This window comes from Carassius carassius, chromosome 39 (assembly GCF_963082965.1).
Source record: "Carassius carassius chromosome 39, fCarCar2.1, whole genome shotgun sequence".
In the NCBI taxonomy this organism is placed as follows: domain Eukaryota; kingdom Metazoa; phylum Chordata; class Actinopteri; order Cypriniformes; family Cyprinidae; genus Carassius; species Carassius carassius.
In genome coordinates, this window is record NC_081793.1 from 4,551,075 (window position 1) to 4,577,722 (window position 26,648).

At 37.4% G+C, this 26,648-nt stretch overlaps 1 protein-coding gene across 3 annotated transcripts in view; it reads right to left on the minus strand.

Moving 5' to 3' along the window:
* Positions 1-558: 558 nt before the first annotated feature.
* The window catches only part of LOC132121260 (protocadherin-15-like), a 224,751-nt gene continuing 198,661 nt past the window's right edge, over positions 559-26,648 (minus strand). Inside the window, exons 28-40 of one of the 3 annotated variants that reach the window (XM_059530486.1) lie at positions 23,699-23,914; positions 22,266-22,354; positions 21,141-21,317; positions 17,778-17,996; positions 13,389-13,499; positions 11,254-12,119; positions 9,566-9,584; positions 8,971-8,988; positions 6,789-6,810; positions 5,530-5,568; positions 5,196-5,269; positions 4,267-4,396; positions 559-1,216 (exon numbers count right to left, since the gene is read on the minus strand). In XM_059530486.1, the coding sequence (XP_059386469.1) occupies positions 644-1,216; positions 4,267-4,396; positions 5,196-5,269; positions 5,530-5,568; positions 6,789-6,810; positions 8,971-8,988; positions 9,566-9,584; positions 11,254-12,119; positions 13,389-13,499; positions 17,778-17,996; positions 21,141-21,317; positions 22,266-22,354; positions 23,699-23,914 (2,553 nt within the window). In that variant the 3' untranslated portion in view covers positions 559-643. The remainder of the gene's footprint in view (positions 1,217-4,266; positions 4,397-5,195; positions 5,270-5,529; positions 5,569-6,788; positions 6,811-8,970; positions 8,989-9,565; positions 9,585-11,253; positions 12,120-13,388; positions 13,500-17,777; positions 17,997-21,140; positions 21,318-22,265; positions 22,355-23,698; positions 23,915-26,648) is intronic. The other 2 variants (XM_059530484.1, XM_059530485.1) reach the window with 2 other exon arrangements.

The following is a 26,648-nucleotide window of genomic DNA, read 5'->3' on the forward strand; positions in this document are numbered from 1 at the left end:
TGTTAATGGTGTAACTTCAAGCAGTAAAAGTGATGTTTTCTCTTTTTAGTATATTGATGAAAATAAGGATAAATTAAAACGTTTTTTCTACCAGGAATGTTTATTTCATGTGCCTGATTCTCTGCCTCTTAGAAACAGTCATATATTCAAAGGCTGCACAATGAGAGCAGTTTTTGCCTTGCTTATATATATATATATATATAAATTAAACACCTGCAACAAAAGTTTCAAAAAAGATTCAGTTTGACAAGTATCTATAACAGGATGTGACCATATACTGAATAATTTTGTTTTTTGATATAACTTGGTATAAAAAAAAGCACAAAAATATTGAACTTTAAACTCTGGTGCAAGTCCATTCAAATGACTGTGGCATTAAGCAAATGTACAGTGCATAAGTGCACAATAATTTAAATACAATTATTTTCATTGATGACCATTTACCAAAAATACACTTCAGCAGACATTTGATTTTGCCTTTTAAACTATAAAAAGCACAAAAAAAGATTATGAAAGCATACAATACATCTTAACCAAATTCAAAATATAAATAAAAATAATTTAATTTTATAATTTTATGCTGCAGATTATTATTTTTTCCCTCAAGTTCTTTAAGACAATAAGAGTATCTGCGTGTCAGAAGTCACAGTTTTGTCATTGGAATGTGCAGGTTATTCCAAGGCCCCATCCAGAGCTCCTCCTCATCTGACTGGGTGCGGTCACTATGTGATCCTAAAGGGTCTCTCACCTCCTGATTGTCCAATGTGGACTCTTGTTCATTGCCATTTTGTGTTCTTTCACCCCCACCTTTCACCACGTTTGATTTTGAAGCTATACTCTCTGGGCCTGTAATGCTGGCGGCCAGGGACCCACTGGAAGGCCTGGTTGTGAGGTTCTGTTCACCTACTGAGGCGCCTGTGATTATGGGGTTGTTTAACAGAATTCGCTCTTCATGTGTAACAGCAAGTTTGTCCAGTTTCTTAAAGTGCTTTCCCAGTCGTACTGGAGAGTTGGGCTTGATGTTGTTGGTGTATGCGACCCGTCGTGTCCGGAATATTGAGCCATTCTGGGCCAAGTATATGCTCCCATTAATGTTGCTGTGGCTGTTCACATTAGATAGACGGTTCCTGTGTGAATCAGGTGCACTTTCTTCTCCAGTTGAACTGGTCTCGTATTCTCGGTCTACGATAAGCTTGATCCTCTTTTTTCTACCATACTGAAAACAAACAAGAAAACAGTTGTGTAAGATGACTACATAATAACAGACTTCAATTTTACACAGCACACAACAGTAGTGATCTGTCCGTGGAAGAAATTCTTCTAAAAAATTAACAGCTAAAGATATGTATTTAACTGTTGTTTTTATTGATTTCTTAATTGTGTGCATAAAAGATGCATGTAATGTAAAAAGATCTGTTTTGCTATTTATATGGCAGGGCTCTATAATCACTATATAAATGTTTGTAGATGGCACTGCTTGATTTGTTCTATTTTTTCATATATTGGCAAATATTGGTTTGGTAGTCAGAAAGATTATAATTTGTTAATTATCAAGAGAATTCTTACAGAATACTATAAATAAGGCAGGTTTGATGAAAGAAGATTCCCTATCGGACAGCCACTGCTTGTCATAAGAAAGAAAAACAGCCAAACTCACACTTAATGTCCCTTCATGAGCTCATTAAAAGTAATGTGCTCAATGACCAAATGCCATTGGATTACAGGATTTTTTTTAAAACAACAAAAACTAACCTAATTTTGATCTGAATATTAACTGCTGATCTAAACTTTTGAAGGGTGACCTCTAAAGGTAAGACTATAGATGAAATAGCATGCATGTTATTCAGCAAAGGTTAAGGTGAAATGCCAAGATGTGCTCAGTGAGAAAAAAATAATAAGAAGAACTCCAACCAGAGGAAGACATTCAAAAGGCCAATAAAAAGTTCAACACAAGAAATAAAGGCAATGGCCAGTCTTACTGAAAAAATCAGCATATAATTCAGGAGGAACCGACAGTCTCATTTGCGTCTGAATTAGACTCCTCATCCTCCCCGTCTACTTCAAGGTTTCTTGCTCCATCCGAAGAGCTTGAACTATGACCCGGACTACCACCTCTCTCTGGAGACATTTCCCTTTCTTCATTCTCATCTATAGGAGAGAGTTTGTCGGTCTCTAAAGCCTTAGCTACATTACTGCTTGTCATAGAGAATCTGCTCATGCTGTGGAAATTCAAATCATGTCTACTCTCCAGAGAAGTACTGCTTTTAGACCTAGACCTGGGATCCTTACTTTGACCTTCTCCCATCTGCCCATTTTCTTCCTGATTGTCCTCATTCTCCTTTAGGATGGTCTCTTCTAATGCTTTCATGTGGGTGGATGTAGTTTCAGGTTCTAAAGATGATCTGCAGCTCCTTCTTTTGTAGGTGGACGTTACTGATTTCTGGGATGTTGTGCTGCTCTGTCTGGACCGAGAAGGTCTGACAGATGATACTGTTCCACTCTCCTCCGATTTGACACTTTCTTTTCCACTGCTACCATCCTCTGAGATTGACTCGTTCTCTGTCTCTGATGTTCTCTCTGTGTCTGACTCTTGTTCTGTCTCTGTTTCTTTCTCAGTCTCTGTGTCTTGTTCAGAATCTGATTCTGTCTTTGACTCTATTTCAGTGTCATCTAGCGGAGTTTTTGTTTGGCTCTCCCTGTCTGAATCAACAGGACTCTGTTCTTGATCATCATCTGAGTCTAAACTACTCATATGTGCGCCCTCTTGGAGTCTGTATGGATGATAAGGTTTGAATAACATGGAACTTCCAGTGTAAGACTGTTGAATGATGTCTTCCTTGCTCCTTACTCTTTCTTGTTGACTTTCCACACTATCACCAGGGATTCTCTGCGATTCCCTCTCTGACTCACTGAGTGACCAAGAGACTGGGACGCTTCTATTACGTCCATGATCTACAGTCCCACTAATGCTACTCATGGAGTTCTTCTGAGTCTGCAATGTTTTAAAGATGTTCATCTGACTTAAAACTTTGCCAAGTCTTGTCTTTGCTGAAGGCATGGCTTCTTTAGTCTGGAAATAGCTGCCATCAATGACCATGCCACTCTCCACACTGTTTGAATGTTGCATCGTGATTGCTTTGGGGTCATCAGTACTTCCTCCTTTCTCCTCAGGAACTACAATTGGAAATATTCTGTTGTTCTTCCATGGAAGGTGGAATGGAGCTGGAACTGGGCCGGATCTTTTGTCAAACATTTGGCTGAGTTTTATAGATGCTTTGAGTGTACTTTCAGCCTTTGAGCTGTACGGGTGTGTAATGCCTTCTACTGGTCCAGGCAGGTGTTGCTCAAGCCTTGAAGGTTGGTCTCCAAAAGCAAGTCTAAGGGGCCTTCGTGGTGGAGCCTTGCCTGGAGGGGGAGCTGGCCTTCTGCCTTGTCTCACAACCTATTACAATGATATTAGTCCAGGATTTTTAATATTCAGAATATCAAATCAACAATTTAGATCACCCATCATCTTTGTGACGTCACATGACTCATGTCATGTCTGAGAGAAGTGTCACTTATGGCACAACCTTACCCTCATTACCATGTTACATGCAAATGCATTAACTTTAACCACATTGGCTGTTGACCTTTCAAAGTGAAGTCAATGATTTACTGGACATTTTGCATCATGTATCATTACATGATTATTACTACATTATTGATAAAATTAGAAAAGCATGGGTTTGGCAGACTAGACCTGCTAATGCTGCTGCTGTGAAGCAAGTAGACTTGTTTTGGCTAAATGCACAGGTCAAAAATAAAAGGTGGTGGGCTAGTAAGAGGATACACATTGCATGCAGGTGTGGTGAGCATGGAATGTGTCTGGTTTATAGGCACACAATAATTATAATTAGAAGTTAATAGGGACACAATAATTATAATTAAAAGCTGACTGAACATAATTTTGAATGAACCAATTACAGCGCCGATAGAGTTTCATGGCTATCAACTACTCATAGCACCAATTCGGAGTATGGGTTACCAACTTTCACTTTTCTGGTCCTGCAGAGTTTAACTTCATCCACAATCAAACACACCTGCCTGTAATATCCAGTTATGGATCGAGCAAAACTCTGCAGGAAAGAGAATCCTGAACCCTCCAGGACCGGAATTGCCTATCCTTGCTTTAGATATAAAACTTGACTTTATTGAAAAATACTAAAATTACAAAATGTTGTATTGGGTAAAATTTTGAAAACAGAAATAATTCAAATGTAATACCTCTCCCTCGGATTCGTGTGGGCTGTAGTAGTAGCTGCCGTCATCTTCCATAATCACTTCTCCATATTCATCATACACCCCTGTTGGAGAGATCAGCTTCCGACGACTCCCATACTGAGGCAAGTCATAGCTAAAAGACAAGTATACAGGATCATTGCATATACCTCAAACACACACACACACGCACACACACATACCAATGCAAACATTTATGAATAAATGAGCAAAAACGTTGTACCTATACTGTCCCCTAAATCAAAACTAAAACTTTATGAATGTTCAGGAACAGAGAAATAAAAGGCAAATCCATAACACTGTGTGGAAAAGGTCAAAACAGACCTTCATTAAGGACTTTGAGTATTCTTGGGGAGCAGCAGGCTGTATGAATCCAAATGCAGCTTTGGCGGCCAATTTAACTGGAAACGGGCTGAAATTCAGGATTATATTGATCCTCACTAGCTTGTAGCCATGGAGGTTTTCATTTGGATTTATTGAGAATAGATGGATACATTGAAGACCAATTTAGTATACAGCAGGGGACTGCTACTCATCACATTTGTATGACCTACTGTATAACTTGGCCAGCAATCAGTTTTGCTCAAATAGCTTTGATAGTCTGTGATTGCCATCACTTCCCTCGAGGGGCCATTGATTTTTAATACCTATTTCTTTTTTTTTTCTGGATTGGGTTCCATATGGACAGCTCACCTTGCACAAGCATCAATAAATATTTATTGCTATTACATTCAAAAAGACACAAACAGGTGGCCCACAATGTTTAGAGAAAATTAGACGAGATTCACCATCTGAATACCATATAAAATAGTCCTAGAAATCTTACAAAATGATTAAATGCAGCTGGTCCAACACATAGCTGACAAAATTTGATTTGGGCCAGCTGCCATTTCGACTAATGAATGCACACTCACCCATGGTCATAATTATAGTAATCCTGTGTATAATAGTCCTGTCCCGGGTCGATACCAGACTCCATAGAGAGTTCCTGTCAGCAGAACAAAGAGTTATAAGGCAAAGAGCACACTGTTTTAGGCAAAAATCCTAAGAGAAATCAGACGAAATTGCTGCCCATTTCAAAGGGGGAAAAATACATTTCTGTATTTATTCATTTCAAAGCTATGTGGCCATAAAACAAAATTGTTATTACGGTATTTTGCCTACACATTCATGTTCATTCAAATATGTACTACAACATGTTCAGCGCAAGAGAAAGTTGCTGCGAGTATAAAATTTGAGATTCTCTACCTCTGGTCTCAAGAGAGAGGGCCGAAGCAACTGCTGTTGCTGAACAGCATTCAGCAGAGAAACAGTGCAGAAACAGAGAGAAAAAGAGGAATATACAATGTTTTAATCTATGTGAAAGTGAATAATAGAAGATATCAAATAAATACAGTTGGATCCACAAGTCTGGGATTACACTAAAAATCAGCAACTGAAAATAAAATCTGAATTTAAACCTGGAAATAAAGTTTAAGGGCTTTGGAAACAGCATCAAAGAAACAATTGAGAAAACAAAAGATCAGATATACTTTCAAAGAACACATTCTGATAAATCTTGTAATCTTTTAATCCAGCTTTCCAAGCATGTTACGCTGATAAATCAATTAGTATTAAAAAAAGCTATTCAGTTAGAAAAAACACAAACTAATGTTGTCAGAATTTAGAACCCCACTGTATAGTACAGAGTTTTCAGAGAAGAAATTATTTAATCTAATATGAATGTACCATAAAAAAGTAAAATTCTATCGCAGAGCATTCAAACGTTTTATCTTATAATTGGATAGTTCTTAATCTAAAATTTAATAAGATAAACTGCTTAGAAGCAAAGTTTCAAATAAATGCATAGCTGTTACCACATTTTATAATGCGGCAAGTTGTATGTTGTTTGTACAGTCATTGTCACAAAATACTGCCTTGTATTACCCTAAAGGGGTTGATTTAGTGGTAATGATCTGACTGCACAGATTACACTTGATTAGCAAATAATTCAATGGACATTAAATACTGTTTCACAGCTATTAAAAAAATCTGGAACAACATGGAAAACTGGTTAATTACACATTTTAATGTCAATATAAAAAAATACTTAACCACAGTATTCTGTGATTGACCAATTAGAATCAAGGATTCCAGAGAGCCGTTTAAAATGAACTTTATTTAAATGCAACTATTTCTTGATCATATTGCTGTTGCTACTGTTTTATAAAACCAATAAGCCACTCAGAGTGCTGTGCTTATGGCTTTATTTAAACACTTTGGAATTCATAAAATCAAACTTCCAAAGAACAAAACTATTTAAGAAATGTAATCAGCGAGTCATTCTCCAAACTGACAGACCTAGGCTTCAGCAATTTTAAAGATGGGATCTTGACAAATACTTATTTCCTCTCTCGTCACTTTCCTTATCAAATAACATCAACTGATAAAAATGATGGCCAATAAAACTTTCTCAAGATGAGACATCATTCAAACGATGCAATTCCAAAGAAAAACAAAATACATACCTCCTGCTGCCCGTAGCCTCTCCTGTGAAGAGATAACAGCACGGAAATAAAGTAAGATCATTACAATAAAACCTGGCTATTTCACATGTAGAAAATGTTTTAATTATTTATCTCAAACTGGACTGTCAGATATGACAAAGTATTTAAATGTTTAGCAGATTTAAAAGCATGAGATGAAACAGCATTTCCTTGAGATGACGTTTCGAAGACAATGTCCATTACGTTTTTGCAAAACTTGCTGAGCCTGTACAAAGTACACTCAAACTGATAAATAATACAGAACTGTGAAGAACGGAACGTGCATGTGTTGATAAATATGCAGATATACAGAAGTCTGACATGGGAAGCATAACTTACTATGAGTATAATTCACCCAAAAACGTGCTCACCAATGGATCCTCTGCAGTGAATGGGTGCCGTCAGAATGAGAGTGCAAAAAGCTGATAATAACATGACAATAGTCCACAAGACATATTTGTTTAGGACTGTTTTGGACTGTTTTTGCTTGTAATTGGTGCTTGATCTTTGCATATTTCTCTTCTGATTCAAACGAGATTACCTTTTCACTGGACAAAACAATATTATGAATAAAGGACACAGATCTTTTGTCTTTGCAATATGTTAATTGGATTATTGTGATGTTTTTATCAGCTGTTTGTACTCTCATTCTGACGGCACCCACTGCAGAGGATCCATTGGTAAGCATTGGTGAAAAGGTAAATTTCTCCAAATCGGTTCCTATGAAGAAACGATCTTAATTGCATATTGGATGGTGAGTACATTTTCAGCATGTTTTTATTTATTTTTCGGCAAATGATTCCTTTATTTATTTAATTTTTAATTTATGTATATTATTTTTAACTATGGGATTTTAGTTTAGAGGACATTGGTTTAGGAGTCCGTGGCAAAGACTAAATGACAGTGAAGCTCAAAGGCCTCATGGCATGATGAATCTGTGTTAACGCCACTGATTCAAAGCAGACAATAAGACAATGACATGCCCACAGAGGAGAAAAACTAGGCACTGTTTCGTGGCAAGGACAAGTGGCACACTGTTTATCACTCAGATAAATGTTAAAACCCTCAAGCCTCTAATGACATTAGACATTGTTATGTGTGACAATGCTTGGCATGCAAAGACAACCTAAAAAAAAAAGACAACAACAACCACATTTGATTACAGTTTATCAGGTATGTGTTAGGGGTATACAGAGATTATATGGAGACGGGCCAGCATTTCCTAAGTACCGGGACCATTTCATTGAAAGCGTAGAGAATTAAAATTCTCTCCAGGCAGCAGATCAGCAAGAGCAAATTACGTGGGCATAATGAGGGATTCAAATGAAGATTTATCTCTTAACGATAATATGCGACTTTCAAGGGACTTTTATTTTGTTGACTTTTCTCTCTGTGAGTGTGTTTGCAAGTGTAATGATGTGTCATTCCATGAATGAAATATGATATATTACATGATATATAATTATAATTAAACTATGTAGTGAAATACTAATTATGTTATATAGTTATAACAAGGTCAAGGTACAACTGCAGTAGCATTTCCATCTTTTTTCCCCAAAAGGAAACTTGCCAAAAGGCTAAATTAAACCTACTATGCTATATTAATTATTTGATCATCTTTCTAAATTACCTGCAAGGTCGCACAAAATAATTATAGATTAAAAATAATTTACCATTAGCTAGCCTGCTATATTGTACGTGAAGTATGTTAGTTAAAATGAATGGCAACCAATACCACCACTGAAAACATATAAAGGAAGGTATTACGTAAGCAAAAATGCTACCATTGTTTTCGTAAAATAGAAATAAATATAAAAAACGCCCTTTCGTAACATAGAAGTAAATATACAAAAAGTAATGGATTAATCATTAATATTACAAATAATTAGTAGTTAAAATGTTAGAAAGTGTTTTAAATAGAGCTGCAAATCACAGTTACATTATGAAGATTAATAACAGAAATATTTGATTAAACATGTTATCACCTTATTCTTTTTGTAATCAAACAAACTGAATTCATTTGTGCACTAGTTTTAGACATGCATTCTTTTCTGCACTGCACTTTTGACTTTTGCCATCTGCTTTGCCAGTGTTTGAAATGTTGACTAAACAGACAGTATTAGTGACAGATGGATCTTGTTTGACTGTGCTAATTTTAAAGCACAGAGAGGTTCCATCTCCCCTCTGATTGCCATAAAGATGTTTGTTTGTTTGTTTGTTTCCTAACACTGTAAATATCGAATTATGGCAATTCTAGTCCTAATGGAACATGGCGCTACAGTTTAGAAACACAAATCATGATATGAGATGGGAAAGTATAGCATGATTTGGGCTATCTTGCAAAGAAATGTTGAAAGTAAAAACAGTGTTTGAATGATAGTAAAGTAAAAAGTTTTAAATATTATCCAAAATTAAGTGTAAAGACAATATAGGAATTCAAATGGCAAATATTGCAATGACATGGTTTGTGAATACTGCACATTGATTGTAAATGATAGATTTTTTAATAACACCAAAAATATAGCACACACAACACTGAGGTGATCTTAAAAACAAAGTTTAAATAGAGTCTATATTAAGGGGCTGAATTCATTGCTTTTAGGGTTAAGAGATTTAAAACAAAGCCTATAACCATAATATCGGCGTTATGTTAATACAGTGCTACCCCACTGTAAATAGAAGGTGCAGTTATTACAGAAACAGAACATGGTCCATTTTCAGGTGATTGAGACACTTTTGAATAAGCTACAGCACAAAACAATATGGTATAGATGTGTACTGCTGCGGGTCGACAATAATCAGATGTAATGTTGCGGTATCTATCCATAAGATTCATAACAATTAAAGCCAAGATTAGGAGGACATTTTCTGAATTGAATGCAGCGTTTCTTTTTAAAAGAGTAAGTTGAGGACATGTTGCCAATCAGACAAGCTCTCTCTCACACACACAAACACACTTGGACTAAATTGATTTAGCCGGTAATTACAAGCAACTTGACGACTGAGTTGCATCTTAAAACCTCCTAATGTGTGCAGAGTCATGTACCAAAGAGCCATTTAACATTAGAACAAACTTGTTTCTCTTCAGTGCTTTTTTGGTCCTTTCTAGCACAGACAATTTGCAAACCTAGCAAAAACAGTTCAATGTGAATTCTTGCACTGAGAGAGATAAAATGCCTATAACAGCTGTACTTAAAAAAAATTAATTGATCGTAGTGATACAGGGTTCAGACAATGAAGACCAACAGGTTTTGATGTGCAGCATTTTGACACTTTTGCATTAAAAATAGTATTTTCTCAAAACCCTCTTTCATGTAAAATCAAAGCAATGGCTTGACTGTTTTTGAGCTACACAGCACTCTTGATGCATCTAGTGAGACATAATGCACAGATATGATATTTTTAGTAATTTAGTCTGAATTAATAAATGGTGAAAACTGGTAGACAGTGTAAATGTGGTCACAGAGGCTGTAATAAAACAATTAACAAAAAAGGGAAAAATAAGAAAAGAAAGAAAAATTAGAGGTGAGCGCATGCAGTGTACCTCAGAGAAAAGCTTTATAGACGACATTTATCCCATCCAGTGACAGTAACATACAGTCCAACATTAGAGCATATAAACAGTATAATTTCTATGAGTAAGTAATAGTGTTGTGTACTAAAACAGGTTGAAGGAATAAAATAAAATGTTTGTATGAATGGTTTATCTCAACTAAATAATAAAACACTCTCACAAAATGGATTAAAAATACAAAAACTGTAAAAGCACAAACACTTGATTTTGTTACACAGTAAGACGTTCACACAGGACATATGCTCGTGCTGGTGTTTCTTGCACCATACTCTACTGTTTGAGCAACAAGAATGCCTTGTCTATTGTTAGTTCTGCTGTGCTCTGTTAAAATGCTGTAATGCTAGAATGCATCCTGTGTGAACCACCTCTAAAAGCAACATGGACAAAGAGAGTGTCACAGGATAGTGGACTGAGAAGGAAAGCGTTTCTCCAGCTCCTCCACTAGTGAGTTCATGTTTGGATTGGTCTCTTGTGATGGTTTTTCCTGTACAGGCTTCGCATCTGACAAACCAGCCTCTGGTTCAACCGACACTTGTGTTTTGGGGACAATCTTTGGCGGGCGCTGCTTTTTGTCTATTTGACTGTACATGTTGGCAATGGATTTCTCTATGTCTGCTATGTTCTGGATGTTCTTAAGGATCCCTTTGAGTTCCCTCTTTGGAGGCTCTGGCTCGGATGGCGGTGGAAGTGGTGTGGGGCGTATGGACACTGGTCGGAGGGATGTGACCAAGGGAAGAGGAGGAAGGACAAATGGAGAATGAGGCATGGAACAGGAAAGGTCTGGTGATAAGGGAAGGGGGGGAGGAGGAGGAGGGGCTGGATGGGGAGGATCTGGTGGTGATGGAGGAAAAGAAGTGGATTGAGGTGGGGAACTGGAGGGAGGTGGAGGTGGTGGGGGACTAGACGGAGGTGGAGGCGGTGGGGGTGGTGGAGCAGGTACATCTGGTGGGTCTGGGATGATCTCCACATTGACCTCGTAAGACTCCACATCAGGATAGGTAGTCATTCTGCTGTACTTCCGCAGCACTGGCGGGGTTGGCTTGTGACTGGGTGGAGGTGTTCCATCACTCTGGGTAATTATTATTGATGGGGGTCTGCTGTTATGCCCCATGACTGAAGACTGCGGGGTCTCAAAAACAGAGAGAATAATTTCAGAAGAGAGTGACCCACGTGAGTCCTGGCCTTGCTTCTGCATCATATCCTGAAAGGCCTGCTGCTCAAACTGCCGTGCCTGCTCTTTTACTGTCAATTTGGGCTCTTGATCTTCATCCACAAACCCATCAAACCCATCAATCATCTCCTTACTGTCCTTAAGGTCGGAATTCAGCAGCTGCAGCTCCCACTGATCTGGATCCATCACCACCCTCCTACTCCGTAGGGCATTATTGTTCTCCCACTTGTGTAACCTAGAGGGTAAAGTCCAGGCATGACCTGAGCCTGCAGATGGGAAGCGCAGGATGGATCTTCTTAGACCTCTCATGTTGGGTGAATATGTGCCAAGGTGATACCTCTGATTTTGGTTCTCAGGGCTGCTAAAGGTGCCATCATCATGGTACAGAGGGTTGGTTGTAGTAAGAGGATTCTCATCTGAAAGAAAGGTGATGTTGCTTTCCGACTTAGGCAAGTTGTTGAGCAGGACCCCATTAGCGGTGGACAGCTTGTGAGCAGTGATGGCACGGGAGGCAAATGAGCCAATGAGACGCTGACGATCGCCATCCTTCAGAACACACCTCTTAGTCCTGCTTTCAGCATAAACCGCAAAAAGAGACAAAGATCGACTTAACAGAGGATGTGAACAGCAACAAAGACAGGGAAGTAGGAGAGAAGCCAACTACGAATAACAACTGCTTGGATTGACTACTGTACTAGAAGCAAAGAGCTAACCAAATCCAAGGCAAACACCCAAAACAAGATTTCACTGAAGGCTGCTAACACAGTTCCAAGCAAATATCAATACTGATCAAGATAACAGTGCTACACAATTGGAAGGAAAATATATTCAACATCTCTCTGAGAATCCATCACAAATACAACTATAACTTACTTACAGTATATTGTCTAATTAAAACTACTTTGTCTACTAGTTGATACACAGATGACTGCCTACTTACTTAGATCTGATATCCAAGAAATGAGAAAGAGAGACAAGGGAAAAAAAACAAATTATATGAGTGAAATTAGCAAGATAGCGGTCTAAGAGGTCTAATAATGAAAAACTTTACTTGATGTTTTTGAATTAAGATGTATCATCACAAAAATTTGGGGCTCAATATACTTCCATGTTATGGTCCACATTTAAACTTCAATGTTGAAAACTTGTTCAGTCATAACACATGGCCTGTTCAGTCATAATAAAAGAGAACCTGTTGTTAAAGATCATCATGATAAAATCAAAATTGTAGTGGAAAATAAGCTAGTTTAAGTTAACGATCAGAAAGAGGGTAGAAAATACTCACATAAACTAATTAAGTGAGTGAAGTAACATACAGCAAGTATGGTGACCCATACTCAGAATTTGTGCTCTGCATTTAACCCATCCAAAGTCCACACACACAGCGGTGAATACACACACCCGGAGCAGTGTGCAGTAGACAGCCATTTATGCTGCGGCTCCCGGGGAGCAGTTGGGGGTTCAGTGCCTTGCTCAAGGGCACCTCAGTCATGGTATTGCCGGCCCGAGACTTGAATCCACTACCCTAGGATTAGGAGTCAAACTCTCTAACCACTAGGTCACAACTTCCACTAAATGCACCAAAGCTGTCTAGGAATTAATTAATTATTATTATTATTATTTTTACTTATCCTTCCACACCACTAGGAGTATATGGAAGGCTCTAGATTTGTATAGTAAAAAAATAATGAAATTGTATCTAATGCAATGCAACAAATGCAATTTTAATTTAAGTAATTGTAACTTGTAAAACCCAATATGTATCAACATTCTGCATCAGTCAGTGCTTGAAGACATTGACAAGAACTGTATAAAGTGCAGAATATATAAAACTTACATGGTGCTGTCGCCGAGTTCTTCATACAGATTGTTGGTGGCAGCTCCTCCGGATTTGCCAGTGGGAAGCACCATTTGGATCCTTGCTGCTTTTGCACACTCTGCCTGCCGTCTTTAGATGATGAAGTCAACAAGTGGAGCAAAATAAAAGCAATATCTTATATTATTAAAGATTCATAAATTATAAATGCACTCATAGATCAAAAACCTAATTTGGGGTACAAGAACTATGTTTACTGAATCTGAATTTTGAAAAAATAGAACATCTTTTTTAAAATTTTATTTATTTTATGTATAGCATACTTAGGTAATAGTTGAGAGTGTGATGGTTATGTTTATGTAATGAGTGCCTGTGAAGTGATTTGAGTTTGTAATTCCATAGCATGCTGTCCTTAAAGAAATTATTCTAATGCTTTTAAATAATTCATCTTTGATCTTTTCTTTCAAAGTGCAATTTTACAAGGATGTTGGAATCAACTTTATATCCTTGGGGGATCTAACAGCTTAGGGAACAAAAGCTATTCTGTACACAAGCTATGTTCGTAGCACTTTTGTTCTGGACCTTGGAAATCAACAAGCCTTTATCTTTCCCTGGACATTTAGCTGTAGACATTTAGATTTAGAATTTTCTCAGATACAACGAATTAGATCAGTGGTTCTCAACTGGTGGGATGCAAACAGCTAGAAAAAATGCTATGAATAAAATGGAATAATAATGATATCCAACTAACCATACAATCTTTCATAGTCACGAGTGCACAATAAAGAGGGATTTCTAAAAGGGGGAAACTGCTTCTCATATTTTTTGTTGTTGACACCAGTGCATGCATGTCAAATCAAATGGCTCAAATTGATCTGTCACTTGATAGATGCTAGTCATATTTTAAAATATGCCAACATGGACAGGTTAACAAACAAAAGTATACAAAAAGTCCAAGACAATAGCCTACTAACAACGAGGAAATACATCATTAGTGCTGACAACGTATTTTGTGCTGAAAAATTATTGGCTGTTCAAAGCATAATCATTCAAATTCAAGAGACTTTTATCAAACACTCAATCTGTAATAACAAGTCAATTATAATTTTTTTATGTTAATATGACTATTGTTGATTTTCATTGTTGTATCATTAACTTTTGTACAACAAGCCATTTAAGTAGTGTTGGGTTGCTATTTGATAACCAATGTAAAATCTGGGCCTTGAAGCCAAACCATCAGAGAACCACTGAATTAAATAATACTTGAGAGAGGGAAATGGTTGAGATATATAACCAACATATCATTACACATGCAATATGATACTTACTCTTTGAATCTGAAGTTGGTGCATTGTAAAAAAAAAGAAAGAAAAAATATATTAGACGATGACTAATATATAACAACATGGACAGCACTTACAAAATAAATAACAGCAATATATGTATATGTATACATAGAGCCGTGGCCAAAGGTTTTGAGAATGGCACAAATATACATTTTCACAAAGTCTCCTGCCTCAGTTTTTATGATGGCAATTTGCATATACTCCAGAAGAGTGATCAGTGATCAGATGAATTGCAACTAATTGCAAAGTCCCTCTTCATCATTAAAATGAACTTAATCCCAAAAACATTTCCACTGTATTACAGCCTTGCCACAAATGGATCAGCTGACATCATGTCAGTGATTCTCTCATTAGCATGAGTGTTGATGAGGACAAGGCTAGTCATGCTGATTGAGAAAGAATACCAGACTGGAAGCTTCAAAAGGAAGGTGGTGCTTGAAATCGTTGTTCTTCCTCTGTTAACTGTGGTTACCTGCAAGGAAACATGTGCAGTTATCATTGCTTTGCACAAAAATGAATTCACAGGCAAGTATAATGCTTGGGGAACTTAGGGAGAGGATCAATTGCTGTGAAGAAGGCTTCAGGGCACCCCAGAAAGTCCAGCAAGTGTCAGGACCGTCTCCTAAAGTTAATTCAGATGCAGGATCGGGGCACCACCAGTGCAGAGCTTGCTCAGAAATAGCAGCAGGCGGGTGTGAGAGCATCTGCAGGTACATTGAGGTAAAGACTTTTGGAGGATGGCCTGGTGTCAAGAAAGGCATCAAAGAACCCACTTCTCTCCAGGAAAAACATCAGGGACAGACTGATATTCTTCAAAAGGTACAGGGATTGAATTGCTGAGGGCTGGGGTAAACTCATTTTCTCTGATGAATCCCCTTTCTGATTGTTTGGGGCATTCGGAATTAAGCTTGTCAGGAGAAGAAAAGGTGAATGCTACCATCAGTCCTATGTCATGCCAATAGTAAAGCACCCTGAGACCATTCATGTGTGGGGTTGCTTCTCAGCCAAGGGAGTGGGCTCACAATTTTGAACACAGCCATGAATAAAGAATGGTACAAAAACATTCTTCGAGAGCAACCTCTCATAAATATCCAAGAACAGTTTGGTGATGCCTTTAATATAGGCAAAACATAAGGCAAAAATGATAACTAAGTGGCTCTGGTAACAAAACATCAAAAGTTTGGGTACATGGCCAGGAAACTCCTCAGACCTTAATTCTATTGAGAACTTGTAGTCAATCCTCAAGAGGCAGGTGGACAAATAAAACCCCACAAATTCTGACAAACTCCAAGAATTGATTATGCAAGAATGGGCTGCCATCAGTCAGGATGTGGCCCAGAAGCTGATTGACAGCTTGACAGGGCAAATTGCAGAGGTCTTGAAAAAGAAAGGTCAACACTGCAAATACTTTTGAGTCTTTGCATAAACTTATTTTAATTGTCAATAAAAGCCCTTGACACTTATGAATTTATTTTTATTACACTTCAGTATACCATAGTATGACATATGACAACAAGATCTAAAAACACTGTAGCAGCAGACTTTGTGAAAATATTTATATAATATAATATACAAATATTTGTGTCATTCTCAAAACTTCTGGCCATGGCTCTATATATATACTCACAGATTATGTTATTATATTCCTGAATTATGATTGTCTGGTTTGCCCGAGTGGCAACCTCCCGCTCTCTCTCGTGAGGCCAATAAGGAAGTGACTAAAACTGCAATTCATCGACTGGCCGCTTGAGGCTGGCTGCAAAAGGGAGTCAGTCCCATAGACTCCCCATGTTAAAATGCCCAACTTTACAGCAGGAAAAAACATGTTTACAGCCTGGTGCAAAAAATGATTTTGGTCTAAATAGCTAATTTTGCCCTTCATGACAACTGTGAGGGGGGTGAATTTTTTTAATTAAATTAAGACTTAAAGTTCTGCATAATTAAGGGCGTTGCCACTTGAGTGACAGGTGGATTGCCACTGCTGACACTGCCGTCGTGCTAGGTGGGTGTGGCTTCAGCAACTAGCTCCCACCTTTTTGCCCATTTTTGATTATCCGGGAGAGTCGCGCGGTGACGCGCTGCCAAGATGGCGACGGCCCGCTCTACAGACTTTAGGCTTCAATAACACACTTCAGGAGTCTACGGGTGACGTCACAGACACTACTTCCATGTTTTTATACAGTCTATGGGTTTGCCATATGGCAATAGCTTAGCTGGAACCACATTTAAAACTCGGCCTTGACAGTTTTATTTACCTCATGGCCTTGATTATAAATTTTCACGTTGAATAAACACAAGACCAGACAAATCTCAAAGGCGTTACCAATGTGAAAAGAAAGAATGTGTGTATGTTCCACTGAAATCCCAGCAGAGGGAAGCTGTCTGCTTAACAGGATGTTTCAACCTTAATGAACTTTACATTTATTTATTTGGTTGCTAATTGGAGAAGTCTGCAGTCTGGGTAATCTTTCCAGTGATTCAACCTGATCCCACACAGGGCATGAAAGAAACACTATGACATAACATTTCTGTTAAAAACTAACTATGCAAAGAATCACAACAGAAGAATCTGTTAATGGCAAATTTTGCTAAATCTTAAGGGTGTGCAAAATTTATCATCTACGATAATATCGTGATTGTTGTTTTAACAATGTGCCAGCTGACATTATTGTGTCTGTAGCTAAAAACTAAATATATCCCTGTATGGGTTTTTGTTTTTATATTTTAATATGAAATGATATAGCAATATTACACAAGCAAGAATGCTGTCTTCATGAATATCAGTGTGTTAGAGTGATCGCAAATGTTGTATTGATTCTATAAAACAGTTCAACAAACAACAGGTTAATACTGAGTGATTTTAGACAATTATTCTTAAATGAAGATAGCTGATTGCTTTTTTTTTTCTAAATGGATCAGCTGTTTTGAACAAATCATTTGAATGAATGAATGATGATAGGAGTAGGTCAAGCAAAAAAATAAAATAAAAAAGAAAATAATACTAATAAAAATAAGTAATTAAAAAAAGGTTTGGGATACACTGGACTATGGTGGTGAGACTCACTGTTGGTACGTGATGATGACGATGAGGATGGCTGGGATACAGCACATGATGATGATGACGGCCAGGGCCAGCAGGGCTCCTTCGGTGTATCCAACAGACTGAACCGCCTTCTTCACACTCTCCACCACATCTGGTGTGCGGATCTCCAGAATGCGTCCTCCACGACCTAGATAGGGCTGGAACTCCTTATTGATGTCCAATAACTTCCCATCTAAAAACCTGCAAAAACCACAGGAACAGTCACATATGTGGCCTTGCATATGCTATTCGACTACTTCTCCAGTGCAAGCCACATAAATTTAGCAATAAAGATCTCACCTTCCAGGCAATCTGTGATCGACTGAGCGAATGTAAATAAAATTCATGAGCCAAACTTATAATAAAGTGTAAAATGGGTCATCTGACTTTTTAGTATAATGTAAATGTAATGTGTCGATCTTATAGTTACATTGGCTACTATAAAAGCACAATTTTTAAGTACCATTCACCCTGCTGACAGTTAAATAAAACAAAAGACTTAATCGTTTGGCCAGAGGATAATTTTTTTTTCTCCTTTTCTGTCACTGATGGAGTTTTGGTTCCTTTCAACTGTCACCCTTGGCTTGCTTAGTTTGGGACACAGTTTCTGGCAACATTGTTGACTTGATTGCACAGACACTATTTGAAGAGAACTGAACTAAGCTGGATGATGAAATCATTGAATCAACAATGAATTGACTAACTGAAAAACTGACGGTTTTATATTATCCTCTTGCATTATCAGCACACCTTTTTATCCCTTTCTGTTCAACACTGTAAAGCTGCTTTGACACAGTCTGTATTGTATAAAGCGCTATATAAATAAAAGAGAAAAAAGGATTGAATTTTGACTAAATTAGAAGTAAAGCACATTCGACAGCCTACAATTCATGATTTGCTTGTACAAGTATTAGAAACCGTGCTGTCAGAGCAGGCTAATTACTGTGACAAAACAGACAATCTGGCTACAGATATAACCACAAGTCTCATTTTTTATGAATAATTTGAAAATTTATAAACAAACATTTCATCAGCTTTATTGTGCTGCATGGGTGAGAAATGGGCAAACAAAAAATACACTATGAATAACAGACTAACTAAGGGCTAGGGGTGGGTGGTATCTTAAATAATGCTATGAGAAATGTTATAAAACGCTAAGTGTGTGTATAATTATGTATGCAGGAAATTTAGTGTAAAATTAAATATTATATATACAACCCGAATTCCGGAAAAGTTGGGACGTTTTTTAAATTTTAATAAAATGAAAACAAAAAGACTTTCAAATCACATGAGCCAATATTTTATTCACAATAGAACATAGATAACATAGCAAATGTTTAAACTGAGAAAGTTTACAATTTTATGCACAAAATGAGCTCATTTCAATTTTTATTTCTGCTACAGGTCTCAAAATAGTTGGGACGGGGCATGTTTACCATGGTGTAGCATCTCCTTTTCTTTTCAAAACAGTTTGAAGACGTCTGGGCATTGAGGCTATGAGTTGCTGGAGTTTTGCTGTTGGAATTTGGTCCCATTCTTGCCTTATATAGATTTCCAGCTGCTGAAGAGTTCGTGGTCGTCTTTGACGTATTTTTCATTTAATGATGCGCCAAATGTTCTCTATAGGTGAAAGATCTGGACTGCAGGCAGGCCAGGTTAGCACCCGGACTCTTCTACGACGAAGCCATGCTGTTCTTATAGCTGCAGTATGTGGTTTTGCATTGTCCTGCTGAAATAAACAAGGCCTTCCCTGAAATAGACATTGTTTGGAGGGAAGCATATGTTGCTCTAAAACCTTTATATACCTTTCAGCATTCACAGAGCCTTCCAAACATGCAAGCTGCCCATACCGTATGCACTTATGCACCCCCATACCATCAGAGATGCTGGCTTTTGAACTGAACGCTGATAACATGCTGGAAGGTCTCCCTCCTCTTTAGCCCGGAGGACACGGCGTCCGTGATTTCCAACAAGAATGTCAAATTTGGACTCGTCTGACCATAAAACACTATTCCACTTTGAAATTGTCCATTTTAAATGAGCCTTGGCCCACAGGACACGACGGCGCTTCTGGACCATGTTCACATATGGCTTCCTTTTTGCATGATAGAGCTTTAGTTGGCATCTGCTGATGGCACGGCGGATTGTGTTTACCGACAGTGGTTTCTGAAAGTATTCCTGGGCCCATTTAGTAATGTCATTGACACAATCATGCCGATGAGTGCAGTGTCGTCTGAGAGCCCGAAGACCACGGGCATCCAATAAAGGTCTCCGGCCTTGTCCCTTACGCACAGAGATTTCTCCAGTTTCTCTGAATCTTTTGATGATGTTATGCACTGTAGATGATGAGATTTGCAAAGCCTTTGCAATTTGACGTTGAGGAACATTGTTTTTAAAGTTTTCCACAATTTTTTACGCAGTCTTTCACAGATTGGAGAGCCTCTGCCCATCTTTACTTCTGAGAGACTCTGCTTCTCTAAGACAAAGCTTTTATAGCTAATCATGTTACAGACCTGATATCAATTAACTTAATTAATCACTAGATGTTCTCCCAGCTGAATCTTTTCAAAACTGCTTGCTTTTTTAGCCATTTGTTGCCCCTGTGCCAACTTTTTTGAGACCTGTAGCAGGCATTAAATTTTAAATGAGCTAATTAAGTGGATAAAAGTGTAAAATTTCTCAGTTTAAACATTTGCTACGTTATCTATGTTCTATTGTGAATAAAATATTGGCTCATGTGATTTGAAATTCCTTTAGTTTTCATTTTATTAAAATTTTAAAAACGTCCCAACTTTTCCGGAATATTCGGGTTGTATATATATATATATATATATATACACACACACACACACACACACACACACACACACTGAACACACTTTTTTGGCATAATCCAGTTAATTAAATAATTTACAAATGAAAGTTAATTAATAGTATTTATTATTATTATTATTATTATTATTATTAGTAGTAGTAGTATTTTTAATTGTGGAACCTGATGAACACAGAACTAATAATGAAAAATTAGTCATCAGTGCATTAGGCATCAGTTTTTTTTTTTTTGCTTAGTGTCAGATTTTTCAAGTCAAATCCACTTGACGCACCAACAACATCCTTTGTTTTGACATTTTTGTGTAGCAGTCTACATTTTTGCATTGCTTGGCTAAATAATATAAAGTATTTCTTTCCATTTACTGTATGGCTGAAAAACACATATATATCCCATAGATAGATCTCTAGCGGTTAGTTGCTTAGGTCTGAGGGAAAGGTCAGGAGGTTAAGAGAAAGAAGAGCAATGCAGAAATGGAGTCAGTGAGGGTAAGTTGGATGAGAGAAAGCACTCACTTGAAGAGCTCCTGTCTTGAGAGAGCTCTGTTGGTCAGTGGGTCAATTGCATAAACCATCAGGTCAGATTTTGAGTAGTCCTCCTGGTCATAACCCTCGCCAAAACGACGCGGCCCGATCGACTCCACGACAACTTTAGCTCCCGGAATCTGGTCCTGGACATAGCGCTCTAAAATCCTGCATTGAGAGACAGAAAATAAATGATTGACAACAGAAGTTTTTGACAGACTGAAGACGCTCTATTCACCATTTTTCACCAAAAGGAATTCTCAAACAACTAATGAATGTTATTTTCACACAGAGAACATTCTCAAAACCACGAAAGCACGTTTCCACCAAATAAAAAAAAAAAGGAAATTGTGACTTTTTCCTCACAATTCGGACTTTTTTTCTCGCAGTTGTGAGTTTATATCTCGCATTTCTGATTTTCTAACAAGCAACTGCAAGTTACAAAGTCAGAAATGTGAAATATATACTTGCAATTCAAAGAAAAAAAAATCAGTCTTGTACTCCTCAAAATTTTCCTCCCAGTAGGTGTCTTTATTACCCCTCAGCTCACATCTCAGAGCAGCCAGCCCTCCTCAGCCAATTACCTGCAGTTTCTCAGATATCCCCCATTCACAGCTGCTGAGGTGAAATAAGAACATGGAACAAAAAAGAACAGAGGCTGGAATGATGACTCTACTTGGGGGAAAGGAACAAGCAGCAGGTTTGCTGGGGAAAAAGCCCGACAAGAGAGAATAAGATGTTTTGGGCTGTGAGTTCTGTTATGCGAGTGTGTTCCTGTCTCTATATATATTATGAATTTCATATTTGCACTGTACTATCTCAACAGGGATGTAAAAGTGAAAATTTATGTTTTGTCATCATTTACATGCATTGTTCCAAAACTATGGAACAAAAAAGGAGAAATTCTGAAAAATGTTCATGCAGCTCTTTTCCATATGATGGAAATAAACTAGGAGGGGTGATGCTGAGTACCAAAAATATCATAAAACATCCTAAAAGCATAATAAAAGTGACCCATATGACTTGTGTGACATATTTTTATGGCAACACTTTTGTTCAGGGACCAATTCTCACTATGAACCAGGATGAAGAGTGTGTTTGTATAGAACGCGTTACCCAATCAGCTGATCCTTGTTCTGTTCAACTACAGTGGGCGACACATTGGACACGACCACCTGCATGTCCAGTTGATTAACCACAGACACCTGTGAGATAAAACAAAAATAATCTCTATAAGAGAAAATGATAGTGTAGCATGAAGGCTCTAAACTGTGCCTAAATATTTTATAAATATTTACTATATTTGAAGTATTAATTTTTACTTCAAGTTAAATAGTCATATCCCTGTTGGTATAATAATTTAAGTTATTAAGCTCTAGACCGTGTAACATTTAAAATGTATGCTGTTTCTGTGATTGTATCTGAGAGACAGAAATAAGTTAAAGGTTACTTAATGGTAAATCTGTGCTTACTGTACATTAGAATTGAAGAAATGCAAATGCACATAACGACCAGCAATTTATAGATTTGTTTATATATACTTGTGATGTTATGCTGCAAAAAAACAAAAACAAAAAAAAACAAATAATGTAAAAATAAAAATATCTGTATTTTTCTTGTTCTCCAGTTATCTAAACATCCTTAACTCTTTCCCCGCCATTGATGAGTTATATCGTCACTTAGAAGACAACGCTTCCCCGCCTTTGACGAGTTTTTACGGCTTTTCATGTTTTCACTGTTATACACTTGGAGGCGCTATTAAACATCTTCTGAACGAATGCAAAACTTCCCGAACAAAAACACAGATGAACTGGATGGAGAAACGAGCGATCTCTTGTCTGTGCAAGCTTTGGGAGGTATTGATGGAAGTGATTTACTGGATTATAATCATACTAAATATTAGCCAGATGTAGTTTTTGACAAAAAAAGAAGAGATTTTTGATGAAATGTATATATATATATATACATTTAATGTATTTATTAAATGTAAATGTATAATAATGGGTTACAAAGAGGAGGACTACTCAAAATCTGACCTGATGGTTAATACAGTACATGCATACAAAAAATTATAAAAAGTAAATAAAACATCTAACAGTACAGTGCTATTGTGAGTAGAAAAACAAAACAAAACATTATAATTTAACGTATTAGAAGCCAAATAGTTTTCAAATAATATTTTACACATATTTATAATAATATCAATACATTTTTCACAGCATAGATTGCCTTTTAAAGTTTAGGATGAGGGTCCCTCTCACAAGGATAATCATATTTGGGGTCTGGATTGAAAAGGTCTTTAACTACATGTTGTCATATGAAACGACGTGAATGAAAGTGAAAATATGACTTGAAAGTTTTGTTTAAGTGAGTCAAATGTTATATTTATGACTGATTCAGTTACTAAGGGATCAAACTGGTAACTCGTGATCTGTCAGTGAGTCTTTCTGACTGATTCATTAAAAAGAGTCATTTGTTCACAAATCTGACTTTTGAATGGGAAACAATGCAAAAACACTCAACTTTATGCTTCTGGATCACTTACGTACCACCACTTGAGCACTGCTACTGAGTCCCGCCCCGTAGTCGTCGGTAGCAACCACGTCAAATTTGAAGTAGGAGCGCCGCATGTTTCTGTACATGATGGCTGTCTTAATTACTCCTGTGAAGGGCTCAATAACAAAGCCGTCTTTGCCGTCAGTAGTTGGGGGGATAATCAGCCTGTACAGCATGGCGCTATAATTCCCTGTGTCTTTATCCACAGCCTGTCAGATACAATAGAGCACAGACATGTCAAAGAGAGGAATAGCCACAAGCTACTTATCACCTTGTACAACACAGAGATGCTCAACCTCTGCCGGCGTATGCACTTCCCCCTCTGGCCTTTAGGAGGAGCTCCAAGCTTTGATTTCACAGCACTTATGACACATTGGCTTCAGTCTCAGCTGAACATTATAGCACTCCACTGCGGTGACAATGATTTATAATGGCTTTTTACAAGAGAGGGGAACGGGCGGCTCCACGGACAGCAGGGTGCCCCAGACCAGGCAGAGTAATTAACACAAATGAGACCTTTTCCAATATGCCTGCGAGACCGGTTTCAATAAATACAGTAAGTATGTATTAAAGGCCCTTGCAAACAAAAGTTCCATCTTTAATTAGTCATTTAGTGAGGCTGATCACGGACAACTTGGCAGCGGAATGCTTTGATCGCCTCTGTGCCGCAGTCGTAACAGTTTTTTTGTGTTATGCGTCCCAGATTAACCCCTAGGAACATCAGAAAAGCCATGTATTCTTAGAAAGCAAATGTTTTTCCAATATGCCTGGAAGATCCATCTCATTATATACAGTAAGTGTGTATTAAAGGCCCTTGCAAATAAAAGGTCTGTCTTTTAATTGGTCATAAAGAGAGGCTGAGCGTGGACACAATGCACAGCTCACGGTGGAAACCTTCGATCACTGCTGCTGCACAGATCTTGAGGCAAAACTATTTGAAATTCAATCTGTATTTCTACAGAAGTCTGTTTTTTCCCTCTCTCTTTTCATGTTTTATCTATCTATCTATCTATCTATCTATCTATCTATCTATCTATCTATCTATCTATCTATCTATATATATATATATATATATGTATATATATATATATATATATATATATCAGATTACACACACCTCACATTACACTCAAGGAACATCAAATAGGCAATGTTTTCTCAGAAGCCAGATATTTTTCTAATACGCATGGAAGACCTGTTTCAATAGATACAGTAAGTGTGTATTAAAGACACATGCGAAGAAAAGGTCAGTCTTTTAATTGATCATTTAGTGTGGACAGAATGCGCAATGCGGTGAAATACTTCAATTGACGCTGTAACACAGATCTTGAGTTAAATTTATTTCCACTAAAGTCTCTTTTCATTTTCCTTCTTCACGTTTCCGTCCTCAAATAAAGTTCAAGGAACATCAGAAAGGTAATGTTTTCTTAGAAGGTTGATAAATTGCATAAACTAATCATCAGATCAGGATGGAACAATGTATGCAGGGCTAATCGGAGAAAGCGTTTTTACAGCGCAAAGTAAAAGAAGTTCTTTCATCGACATCTCTATCCTTAGGCTTGGCAGAGCAAGGGACAGTTTCAATTTTCTCGCCTTTTTCTCCTCAAAACTATTTAAAGAGGGATTTCAAAGTAGATTAGACTAATCTACAAATCCCTGAGCGGCTTGAACAAAAATCCATAGTAAGCGATTCCTGCGACACCTGAGAAATGGACAAAATGCATGACCGTGTATGTCAAGGCTGCATATTTGGATTTTTGCCCGCTGAACTTCATATCTCAGGCATTTCTTCAAGCAAACAAAAGACACTGATGATGGTAATCTGTATTCGCAGTGAACGTGACCCTATGAAACCTTGAGCTTCTGCTGCATGGCTTAACTCAGTCTGGGGTCTTGGCTAATAAGGTCTTCTTGATCGAACACAGGACGCCGGGCACCTGATAACATCACAGTCGCTGTTCTTTTAGTCTGCACATGAACTTAAGACAGGGCGAAGTCATATGAGGTGAACCCCTGCCTGAGTTACCGCACCTGGCCTGCATGTCTGATTAGAGTAACACTGAGATAATTACATAAACGACTTTTACAGGTTGTAGTTCTGAGGCCAGAAACACGTAATCAAATACATAAATTTAGACACTTGTGAAAGACGTTGGCATTTTGATACCACTGTAAAAACTAAATTACTATTACATTTACATTTTACAATTATGCATTTAGCAGACGCTTTTATCCAAAGCGACTTACAGTGCATTTAAGCAAAAAATAATGCATCTAACATGTGTTCCCTGGGAATCAAACCCACAACCTTTTGCACTGCTAACACAATGCTCTACCACTGAGCCACAAGGACACAATTGTTTAATACACTTCTGTGAAGAGAAACATTAGTATAAATATTAAAGTAAATTAGCCTTCAAGTATATCTGAAGAAAAATGTTTTAATTAAAACTGTAATTATTCAAGACAAGAAAAAAATGATATAAAAAAGAAGAGAGAAACCAATTTCATGCAACTGAACGAATAAAAACAAGAGAACAAAGACTAATGAAATCAGCAGTGCTTGGAGTTCGCTGGTTTGTCTGAAATTGGAGAAAAAAATAAAGTAGTTAAATGTAAAGTAAAATTATTAATTGTAAATACTTAAAGGGATAGTTCACCTCCAGTTGACTTTTTTCTCCTTTTTTTTCATACTATGGAAGTCAGTGGAGACCAGCAACTGAAGGTGAACTATCCCTTTAAATTGTTGGCAAAGGGGTTTGTAATTAAAATTAATAATAAAGTGTTTTTTTTCTTATAGATTTGTGTATTTTCAACAATGACAAACATGTTAAAAGTTATCCAGCCAGAAGCAATGAGTGTTTTTTTTTCTTCTATTTATCTTGTCAATTTTCTTCTATTTATCTTGTCAATAGTGTCTTTTGATTAATACTAATGACATAA